General features: G+C 37.3%; 1 protein-coding gene across 7 annotated transcripts in view; it reads left to right on the forward strand.

Annotated features, from left to right (window-relative positions):
• Positions 1-11,180, forward strand: part of PAN3 (poly(A) specific ribonuclease subunit PAN3) — a 95,627-nt gene extending 84,447 nt beyond the window's left edge. For 3 of the 7 annotated variants that reach the window (XM_042460439.1, XM_042460441.1, XM_042460440.1), the window contains 4 exons: positions 2,000-2,129; positions 5,015-5,079; positions 5,917-6,055; positions 8,146-11,180. In XM_042460439.1, coding sequence (XP_042316373.1) covers positions 2,000-2,129; positions 5,015-5,079; positions 5,917-6,055; positions 8,146-8,286 — 475 coding nt within the window. In that variant the 3' untranslated portion in view covers positions 8,287-11,180. Of the gene's footprint in view, positions 1-1,999; positions 2,130-2,980; positions 6,056-8,145 lie in introns of those variants that run through there. The other 4 variants (XR_006103119.1, XR_006103118.1, XR_006103120.1 and 1 more) reach the window with 4 other exon arrangements.
• Positions 11,181-11,685: the final 505 nt, after the last annotated feature.

Genomic DNA, 11,685 nt, shown 5'->3' on the forward strand with positions numbered 1-11,685 from the left:
AAATAAAAATATGAATAATAGAATCATAGAGTTGGAAGATACCACAAGGGCCATCCAGTCCAACCCCCCCTGCCATGCAGTAAATCACAATCAAAGTATCCCCAACAGATGGCCATCCAGCCTCTGCTTAAAGACCTCCAAGGAAGGAGACCCCACCACACTCTGAGGGAGTGTGTTTCACTGTCGAACAGTTCTTGCTGTCGGGAAGTTCCTCCTAATGTTGAGGTGGGGAATCTCTTTTCCTGTAGCTTGCATCCATTGTTCCATGTTCTAGTCTGGAGCAGCAGAAAACAAACTTTCTCCATCCTGAATGTGACACCTCTTCAAATATTTAAAGAGAGCTATCATATCACCTCTTAACCATCTCTTATCCAGGCTAAATATACCCAGCTCCCTAAGTCTTTCCTCATAAGGCATGGTTTCCAGACCCTTCACCATTTTGGTTGCCCTCCTGTGGACAGTTTGTCAACATCCTTTTTGAATTATGCTGTCCAGAACTGGACACAGTATTCCAGGTGAGGCCTGACCAAAGGAGAATAGAGTGGCACTATTACTTCCCTTGATCTAGTAGATATGATAGTAGACTTGTTCATGGGATGCTCATGTATGCCCTGATATACATGATTCCAGTGGCATCAGAATAGCATTCTTCTGATAGGAAACAGAAAATATGATACTGCAGAATTCTTAACCACTTTTGGACATATCTAGTAATCCTTTAAGGCAGCTGTAAGATAACAATTTGGTCATAATCAGAAGCACTGCATTCCACCCAAGTTCATTGCAAATGGTCAATCCTTGTTCATCAGCCCCCACCTTCTTTTGCCTCTTGTGTATGCCCCAGATCTGCTTCAGAAGTTTCTCTAAATTTTTAGATCTGGGGGAATGCAAAGGGATGGGAATTGCAGAGGGGTAGTGGTGTTGGTTCCTACTGTGTATTTTATTGTAGAAGCAAATAGACAAAATGGCATACAACACATTTTGTAGTACTGTATTATACAGTTCAACTGAACTTGGTATTTTTTTGTTTTTACTTAACACTAACAATATTTCTTTTTTTTCTTCTCTTTGACACTTTGCCCTTATGACAAAATTTTGGCAGTCTTCAATGTAGTGATAAATATGTCTATTTGCAGCATTTGTATGTGTTCTGCTTCCATAATATAGGTATAATACAGAGGAAGCCATTCCTAACACTCATGTAATTTACATTCATGTTAATTTAGAATTAATCTGTAGTGTAACGTTGTTATTGAAACAAGGTAGCAATTGCATAATGATACTTAAATACACAAGAACCAGTGTGGTTGCATTAGGATCCTGGAAACCAGGGTTTGATTTCCCCCGCTCAACCAGGAAGCCTTCTGGATGATCATGGGCAAGTCACATTCTTTCAGCCTCAGAGGAAGCCAAATGCAATCCTTTGAACAAATCTTGCCAAGAAATCATCATAATAGACCTTGGGGTCTCCATAACCCAGAAATGACTTGAAGGCATGCAATAACAACTTAAATACATAATATTAAATCACATGCTTCCATGATACAGTGCGTGCCTCGGGTTACGAAAGTAGTATCGTCCGCGGCGCTTTCGTAACCGAAACGCCTTCGTAAGCCGAAATTGCCATAGGCGCTAATGGGGAAAAAGCCGCGATCCGTGCGAAAAAGCCGAAAAAGCACCAAAACAAAGTTTTTTCGTACCCGAAACAACATCCGGAACAATAATTCCCTATGGGATTTTTTCGTATCCCGAAAATTTCGTAACCTGGGTATTTCGTATCCCGAGGTACCACTGTACTGAATTCAAACATATTAATTATTCTTAATAGGCTTAACTGAATTTAAAAATTTAGTTCATCTTCTATGCAGCATATAAAATATGATTTTGTTCTGTATTTCTGCTTCATAGATGAGTAAAATAAACTTTACACTATCAGAGCTTTTCTTCTTTAGAAGCCAGTGTTTTTTTTTAACTAGCATACAAAAATTTCCTTTGGTAGATATTTGCTGACTGACCAAAACAGGCTTCGAAGTGTAAATGATATCATGCCTATGATTGGTGCAAGATTCTATACTCAGTTGGATGCTGCCCAAATGAGGAATGATGTAATAGAAGAAGATCTTGCAAAGGTAAATTACTCTGTTCTTTCAAATGTTACAGCTTCATTTAGTACAGCCAGTTGTCTTTCTGCACTTGTTATTGACACCATTATAAGTGACTTTATTCAGGAGTTTCATGTCATTTAACTACTTTGGTTGTTTTAGGTCTTTGGGGATAATCAAACCAAAGTCTTTGATTTCACAAACCAAATTATCTTCTCAACTGAGCTTGGTGGCTTTTATTTAATATGTAAAGATATCTTAGAAATTTCATCTTTCATTTCTAGTAGTAATCAGATGCTAGTGACCTTTCACCATAATAAATGTGCCAAATACACATGCATCTCTTTATTTATATTCAGTTCAAATAAATGTTGGGATTGTAGCTAAGAATGGATCTTGGTCAAAGTCTGTGTTCTTTGTTATACTCTTGCCTTCTAAAAACAAGGGCAGACATACTGCTTGGAAAATAAAGAACTAAAAGCATATTGCTTTTCTAAAGAAAAACACAGCATTAAAATATCCCTCCACTCCTTCCTAATCTTGTTTCTACTGATTATCTAGGAAAAGAGTAGGTTTGGTTGAGTAATCATTTTTAAGATAAAAAGCTGACTAGAAAGTCAGCTTTTGATGGAAGTAATTGCTCTGGCTGGGAAACATTTTAGTCAGATGTATGAATCCTTTATTTCTAATGATAATATGGCAAGACAAGCTCTTCAAGAGATCATGCTAGACACTTCAAACATTGACACAATGCTATAGTGCCAGGTTTCAAGTCAAAATTTCAAGTGACAGCTTGTTAGAAACAGAGAAGTGAGACAGCCATCAGAAAATTGGGACAGAATGTTGTTTTTTTGTTTTTGTTTTTTGTTTTTCCTTAGGTTGCAATGTCCAGTTTCCAGTTGAAAAGGTGAAAATACAAAATTAAGGGCATCCTAAAAGCAAAAAAAAAAAAAAAAAAAGAGGGACTTCGCATAACTCGGAGGAAAATTTTGCTAAGTGCTTCCAAATTTGACAGATGTGGGTGTGGTATTGTTCAAAGCAGTGACCAATTTCAAGTAGAAGACCCAAATAGCAGTTTCCCAGGAGTAAAAAAGTGGTGTCTGATATAAATCATAGAGATTTATACACTGCTGCCAAAATTCCTGGGGCAGGAAAACAGAAGAGGATTTAAAAACATTGCTGCTAAAAGGGCAAGGAAATAAAACAGAGTTAGCTACCTAGAGTTAGGATGTATGAGGTAAAGGGGTTTGGGGAGATCCCATGGAATCATTGGGGCAAGGTATTAGGTACGGACCTAATTAGTCAGAAATAAAGAAAATTGGGTTATATTTTTAATTGGATTCCCCCCCCCCCCCAGGTTCTTAAGATATGCCCAAAGTCACTGTTGTTCTTAGATATATGTGTTCCATTAATTTATGTCCCTTTTGTTGTATCTTTATATGTACAGGTACAACCTATTTTGGCAGGTTGACAAAATAGGTCTATAATTTGTCGGTATTCAATGGCCCATCACTTTTCCTGGATGCGCCAGTGATCGTGGTCCCTGACAATGCTGTGGATCTGTTTTAGCAAAATGCAGTCTTTCCTAGAGATGGGGAGTTCAGTCTCCCAGCTCCTCGGTTACTTACAAAATGTTTCCAGAGCTTTAACTGATTTAGAATGCAGCAACCAGGTTTGCTCAAAAGTCTCAGCACACAATCTAATCTTATGTATACTCAATTGGCTCATTATTGTTTCTATATCGATTCTACCTTTAAAGTACTGAATGATTATGGTCTGAGTTACATTATTATTATTATTATGTTTATGTTTATGTTTATGTTTATGTTTATTTATACCCTGCCTTCCTCCCAGTACATGGACTCAAGGCAGTATATAGCGTATGTAGGATTACTCCATCCTATATACACCTTCTCAAATATTAAAATTAGAGTCAGAGCTCTTTCTCTTGGAGCCAACTCTGGAGATCTGGCAAATAAACATGAGAGTCAGGCCCTTTCTTGTAATGTTCACTTGATGCTGGCATACCCTTCCATTTAAAATTCATCAGGCTCATAACATTTTTCTCTTTTACTTGGCCTTCTTTTGATCGATTTCTAATTGTGCTAAGTTCAAAATACACTTTTGAACTTTTGGTGTTGTTTGTTTTTGTCACTAAGCATTGGCTATATTATGCTCATTACTTTTAAATTGTTGTACTTTTTGTTGATTGTTCTATTAGTCAGCTGCAGATGGCCAAAGCAGTCAAACTTGGAGAGGGAGAACTCAGAGTGGTCAAATCTCCTTTTCTTGTATCCTGCCAGGCTTGCACTAAAACTTTCATAGTTTTGCTGCTATCTGTGAAACAGGGAAAAGTTGGGATCTGGTAGATCCAAGCTTTCTTCCTGGTCATGGCTAGTATGTCTTCTTTGGCTTTTTCTGATGTCCAAGTACATTCATGGAGAGTCAAGGACTGCTGAGTTTTTCCATTAACCAGAATGCAAATAGGGAAATGCACTCCATCCTATGTCAATGTCCTCTCAGGAACCATAGCATTACAGTATTAATTAGTTGACTTTTTAAAAAAAATACTTTTTTGGACTATATCTGCCAGAATCCCCCAGTCCAGAATAGCCTCTGCCTACAGCTTTTCCAAGTTCTGGTTTAACAGAGGTCCCTTTTAAATCGGTGGAAAAGTTAATTTAAACTTGAAATAAATTATTGATAAGCAGAGTTTTCTACACAGTATAAAAATATTAAAAACACAGACAATACAAAGGAGAACCAAGCAACAGCACATAACTGAATGAAGATAAAATGAGATTTAACTCGTTCTACTAATTAAATTTATATTTTGTTTTATTTTATGACTATGGTATATGCCTATGCCATTATGGTCCAGTTTTTATTTATCTCTTAATCTTGTCTTCTAGGAGGTTCAGAATGGAAGATTATTTCGGCTTCTTGCAAAATTGGGAACAATCAATGAAAGGCCAGAGTAAGGAATTGAACATTTTCTCCCTCACAGTGTTCTGTAAAGGGACACCATAAAGACAGTCCAAATGTTCACATGTGATAATGGACTTGCCAAGTATAAACAACCAGTGAAAGATGAGCTCGGCCATTTTGGTCAATTTTGTAGCACACAGACCAGAACTTCCTTGTGTGTGAATATATATATTTTTGCTAGTCATGGCTTAGATGGATAATATCATCCTGGTTTGAGGCTTGTCTGGAGGCAGAGAATAATTAGTGCAAAATGGTGTTTTATTAAATATCTCATATTCTGACATAATTGAAAGACAGTTTTAAAACTCCAAGCTGTTAGTACATTTTTGGGAAGGTATTTCAGTTTTTTCTCCCAACAGCAGCAAATATCATCCAAGTGCAGACAGTGCTACATTGCCAATTCTGGAAACTGGGAACAGTAATTGATATTTGTAGAGATTGCATTCTCCTGGACACTGTAAGTCTGACCACAATAACTTAATGATACCAAACATAAAATAAAGTAATACAGCATTTCATGCCAAGTGTTGGAAACTACACAAGTTCACATGAAAACCTATTTAACCTGGTTTTCAAATGAGTTAAACTGTGATATTCAAAAAATGCCCCCTATAGTTGACATGCTTCTGGACCCATAAAGACTTTTTTTTTCTTTTTAAACTTGATGACCTGAAGGATGGCACTTTGCTTTTTTTGCTTTTTCTTAAATGTTATGAAGGGTGGGGGTGTTTTTACAAAGCCAAAACATCTCCAGATATTACTTAGCCTGAGATAATTGTGAACTTGTGCCCTTAATAAGAAATACAACCATTCTGTTTTACAATAGATTTCAGAAGGACCCAACTTGGTCAGAAACTGGAGACCGATATCTCCTGAAGCTCTTTAGGGATCATCTTTTCCATCAGGTGACAGAAGCAGGTACTCCCTGGATAGACCTCAGTCACATTATCTCTTGTCTTAACAAGGTAAACTGGAAGTATTGTATTTTCCAGAGCTTAGAAAATTACTTTTAGGAAGAGTGGATGTTGTTACAACTGATAATGACATAGTGTGGCTGATTTAAACTTGTTTACTCAACCAGTGTGTCATCCTACTATTGCTCATTTATTGATGACTTTAGCATGTCATTGTCTTTTAAAAGTAGATTTCTGAGCTCTTTCTTTGCAAGTTAATTTATGGTGTCTATTATCTTTCCTCTTGACCTTCTTTTCAATTGGAATGCAAGGAGATTTCCTCTTAAAACAGATAGGATTCTAAACTGTTTTTTAACTGTGGTTAGGCTATACATGGCACAAGCAAATGCTGCATAAGTCAGTGGTCAAGTGGGTGCTTCAGCAGCTGCATCAAAAAACATGGTTGCATATGTGAGACACTGACCCTTTTCAGATGTTCTGAAAACACACTTGGGCCCGTTACAGATAGGCATTAAGTACGCGCTCTGCGCGTACTAGGGTTAGGAAGGGGCGTCACTTCCTGACGGCCCTAACCCTAATACGCATGGAGCGCTTAGAAAATGGTGCCACCCTATATACATGGGCGCCGCCACGACTATGTCACGACCGGGCCACCTCCAAACGGGGTGGCGCGGAAGTGACGTAGTGGGGCTGTGCGAGGGTGCCTGAGGCGCCCTTTCCGCAGCCCTGGAAGGAGCTCCATTTCGGAGCTCCTTCCACCTTTGCGTCGCTGGGCACAGTCTTTACATGGCTGCGCCAGTGACGCAGAGCAGAAAGGGGCCAAGCAGCCCCTTTCTCCTCCTCCCTGCCACCGCTGGGTGTCCTTGGGGCTTGAAGCCCCAAGGACACCCCTTTCCAGGCCATGGGGAAGCGGCCTTTTGCCACTTCCCCGCAGCCTGGAAAGCGACGGATCGGGGCCTCAGAGGCTGCTGCTGTGGCAGCTGAGGCCCCAATCCGGCGGGGAAAGGGCCAGTTACAGGCCGCCCCAAACGGGCAGTCTGTAACCCACCACGGTTTCTGATTCTGGCTTATTTTAGTAGGCCGGTTTGAACCAGATACAACCTAACCTTGTCAGTGCTAACAACAAACAGCATAAATTTAAAAATGGATATTTCCAGTGAATACTTGTAGCTGTGCTAGAGGAAGAAAAGGCAGAATGCAAGCCAAACATTCATCCAAGATTTTACCTGTAGACCTGGACAATGGATTTTGTGTCTAGATTGGGTCCTATATTTTATGTTCAGTTGAAAAATGAATACCGTATCATGTTTAAAAAGTAATACTGTATGTCTCAGCACTATCTGCATGAGGCCAATTTGTGTTAAATAGTGAATTCTTTCACTGAGTTTAGACTTTTAGGAGCAAAATGCTCCATGTAGGAAATCTAAGGCAACCTCCCCCCCCTTTTTTTTTTTTAACCTTAAAGCTAATTCCATTTCTGTCATTTGTAAAGTAATACAGTCTGCAATTCGGCCTGTACTTATCCATGAGGCACATGATAGATTGCTTGTTTTAACTCTTCTTCCTTACCAGAATATCCCTGTACATTGAGGGCTACTTCATTAAGGTTAAGAACAAGCTTTCTGTGTATTGCGGGATAAAGACTTGGGGGAAGAGTTCAAACAAAGGAAAGATTGTTAGTGTGTCCTGTAGGATAGTGTAGACTCCACACACACTCCATGACTGTACAGTATACCTTCATAAATATTTGTACTTTTTTGAAGATTAATTTTCCCTCTACAAATTGTTCTGCAGTTTTTAATATTTCCCCAGTACATATGAATTTTAGATTAAATTTTTCCTCTTTTCTGATTGACGTTGTTGAGTCAGGTGTTTTGTTCTATCAAAACAACACAGCTTATTCATAGGATTTTCATGATAAACACTTTGTTAGCAATTGATTGCTAGAGAATTTCTGGACCTGGGCTGTTCCTTTGGCACAATGGAAAAATAATGATAGCTTTATAAGCAGTTTTGTGAAGATGAAGGAAAAAAATTATAGCCCTTTGTATGCCAAAATGCTGTTCAACAGACGATTATTACTTTTGATAGCAAGTTTCATTACATAAATCTGCATCAGGTTTCCTGTGCTTTACTTTCAGCTTGATGCTGGTGTGCCAGAAAAAATAAGCCTCATTTCCAGAGATGAGAAGAGTGTACTTGTGGTAACGTATAGTGACCTAAAACGCTGCTTTGAAAATACTTTTCAAGAACTGATTGCAGCTGCAAACGGTCAGTTGTAGTACTTGTTGAAAGCATGCAGGACATTGCTGAGGAACGTAACCAATGGCAAATTGCACTACAGCTGATTGTCGTCATCTCATTTCACACTTTGGGAAACAAAACAGCAGGAGATGTGTTGCACTTCAGTCAGGTACACTGTTACTTGAAGGGAAGAATGATTTTGCTTACCCTTGAGCTCTGGCTGCCATTGGAGGCTTTATCTGTGAAGAATTTGTTTTAAAATAAGGAACACATCAGGGGCATGATGTTCCTGCTTTTATTTTTTTCCACTCGTATATGCACTAATTTTAATTTTTTAAAAGACTTTCTGATCTCTGAAGTTTTGCCACATCGGATACTTACTAAGGGAATCTCTTTGCAAGGACATTTCTGGGATAAACTTTTTTATTTTCTTTTTCTTTGTTTTTGCCACTGCAGGATTTATCCATTTTGATATTATTTGCACCCCAGAATATTATAAAGGACCAGGTGAATAATTTTATAAAAATTGTGTTCTGTAAATTAAAATGTAGCTTATAACCTCTGTAAAACTGTGTCATATGCCACCCACTGTTAGGTTAACTAATCAAACCAGAAGATGCATATTTAAAAATGAAAAAAATAATAATAATCAAGTAAGAGATTGTAGAGACGTCACATGTAAAAATCCCCTTTTATTTGGTTGAAGCACCATCTCAGAGCTGTAATTTCAGGAGCATATCCAAATGCTCTAAACACAACCAGCGCCTTTTAAATAAAATACCTGTTTGTATATTTTCCTGCTAATCAGATGCATTTACATTTATGCAATTTTTAATAGAATTTTTAAAATGAAATTGTGTTACAGGCCTGAAGTTTCAGTAGTGTATTCCATTACGTTACTTAAGGTATCCTTTTTGGTTTTGTATAAAGTTCTGTTATTTGAACCACAGCTTTATTATGGTACTTTACACTGGATACAGATACAAAGACACTGTTCAGAAGATTAGCTATACACAGCAGTTGTCTGACATCAAGAGATTTTGAAGTTTTATAGCTTGATTCTGGAGGAATTGATGGTCTGCTGTGCCTTTGCAGTCACTGCTTAGCCCAAAGTAATATTACTTTTCATAATACGCAACACATGAATATTCAGTCTTCAAGTCTGGATTTTATTTTATTTTTATTGCTCGCAACTAGTTTTCTGATACTTGGACCCATTGTTGTCTGGAAGCTTGGGTATTCAAGATTATTTGTAGTAAAACACCTCTACTTTGATACTGAAGACTGCCAAATAAGTAGGACTATTTTATTTTCTTTCTTAAAACAGTAGTGAAGACTGTATACTTACATCCTTTTCCAGCACTGAATGTTTAATAGCACTGGGTGCTTACTATGAAGATAAAATATGGAAATTCTCTTCAGAAGGTGTCGGACTGACTTAAAGCACTTGCAACTGATGTTACTGGCATCAATTTTATTAATTCTGAATATTTGTAATTTCAGATAAATTTATAACAATTCTCTCCAGTTTTATAAGCTTTAATGGTGACACTCCAACTTTAGATTTGCCTCAAGAAAAGCAGTGTTCTTTATAAGCAAGGCTTTGAAAGACTAGGGACACCTGTGACATCAGGAGACAAGGCAGAGTCTGCAGTTAGTAGCATCAGTTGATGAGCTTAGAGAAATAAAATCAATTATTGTTTGATCTGGAAAAACATTTTAAATGGAGCATAATGTTCAATATTCATAGGATTACAGTTGCCATAATATTGTTCTTTTTTTAAATGTCAAGAGGAACAGACTTTGGGATATGAACATGGCAAACCAGTCTTTTATCGTTAGCTCATGTATTTGAGGAAGAGCAGCTGTCTTTTATACGTTTTTGAAAAAATCATATTGTAATTCTTTTGTACAAAAAAGTAGTACTTGTATTCTAGAAGAAATATTGAATGCTTAATTTATAAGCGGGCTGAGGCTTTTTTTCTTTTCTTTTTTCCCAGTGTTATTTTCTTTGAAAATGAAAGGGGATCATCTCTTTAGTTGTGGGAATTGGGAACTTTTGACAGATTATTTTGTGGACCAATATTATGGGAAAAGCAAAGGCAGGGGTAACGCAGGGCTTCAGTCTCATCCTCACTTATTATATACCAGCAAGACTCACCTTTCAAAGACAAGTTGCATTTTGCAAAACTTCTGTCAACACACATGTCCATTGCTTTAGCCCCAGTAATCTCAGGACTTGGTTTAAAGTATATTTAAAAAATTAAAAAGACCAGAGATCTGATAAGTTTCCATAAGTAAATGTCATCCAGGAAATATTTGCTGTTGAATAATACATAAAACAATGTGGAATTTTGTGCCCCCCCCCCCTTTGGTCCATGTTTTGGAAGTTTCTCCTTTGGTGTTTTTTTTGGGGGGAGAACCCTTCAATTCCAACATAATTCCATTTAGAAGGTTGTCCAGTAATAGCATGTTCCATTCATAGGAAGTGTTGCGTATGTAATCCTTAAACTAAAGTGGCAATATAAAGAACCTTGCAAGATATTCTTTTTTCACATGGGGAAACAATTCTGACCTTCCTATTGTTACAGCTGAAAGCACAGAAAGGACAACCTTTTGAAATCATGTGATTTTAGTCCATTTACGGTAAATTTCTTACCTGTTCTAGTTTGCTTGTTTTGTTTTGTTTTTGTTTTGTTTTTGCTGCACTGTAAATACTTTGAGAACTACTTTTTTTTGTTTTTTTAATTTTGACCTTGTTCCAGTAATATTTTCTATGTGAACAGCTTCCCCTAAAAAGCACCAGTATGTTACGTTCTGATGTCATGATCCCACGATGTGTTACCTTTTAATCCTATTTTCCATTCTTTTCATGTGTACAGCAGTATTTTTAATAAAGAATTCCAGAAATAACAAAAACTTCTTTTGAAAATGTGAAGGTGTGTGTATTGTGTTCTTCATTGCATAGCTGTTTTAAACTGTATTCTCAGGGTTTTTCCCCTTGTATCTTACATGACCTCACTATCCTGCAGTCCAAAAGCAACCCTCAGTATATCCCACTCACAGAAAAACCTTTCCTATTTGATATAGCTTGAATTCTCTGGGAAACCATTTTAAAGTTAAGACCCAAGTTTTGTTTGACTTACAAGATGCAGTTTGCTTCTTGAAAAATTATAAAGTTTTATGAAATTTTAGATACCTGCAAAAATAGTCTGAAGCTTTTGTATCCTCACATTCCTAATTTCTTGCATAAATTAACTTGGACCACACGTCCTTTAGAATTCACTTTTCCTTTAAAAGATTATTTTCCACACGAAGTAAAATAAAATCACAGCAGATTTGGTTGGTACACTTTCCTCACATAGCCAGAAAGCAAAAGAGTTGCTTAGCCCATTAAATAAATAATAATAATGGAAGGTAATTCTTCATTTAAAAGC

The sequence above is a fragment of the Sceloporus undulatus genome, chromosome 3, assembly GCF_019175285.1.
Source record: "Sceloporus undulatus isolate JIND9_A2432 ecotype Alabama chromosome 3, SceUnd_v1.1, whole genome shotgun sequence".
Lineage (NCBI taxonomy): Eukaryota > Metazoa > Chordata > Lepidosauria > Squamata > Phrynosomatidae > Sceloporus > Sceloporus undulatus.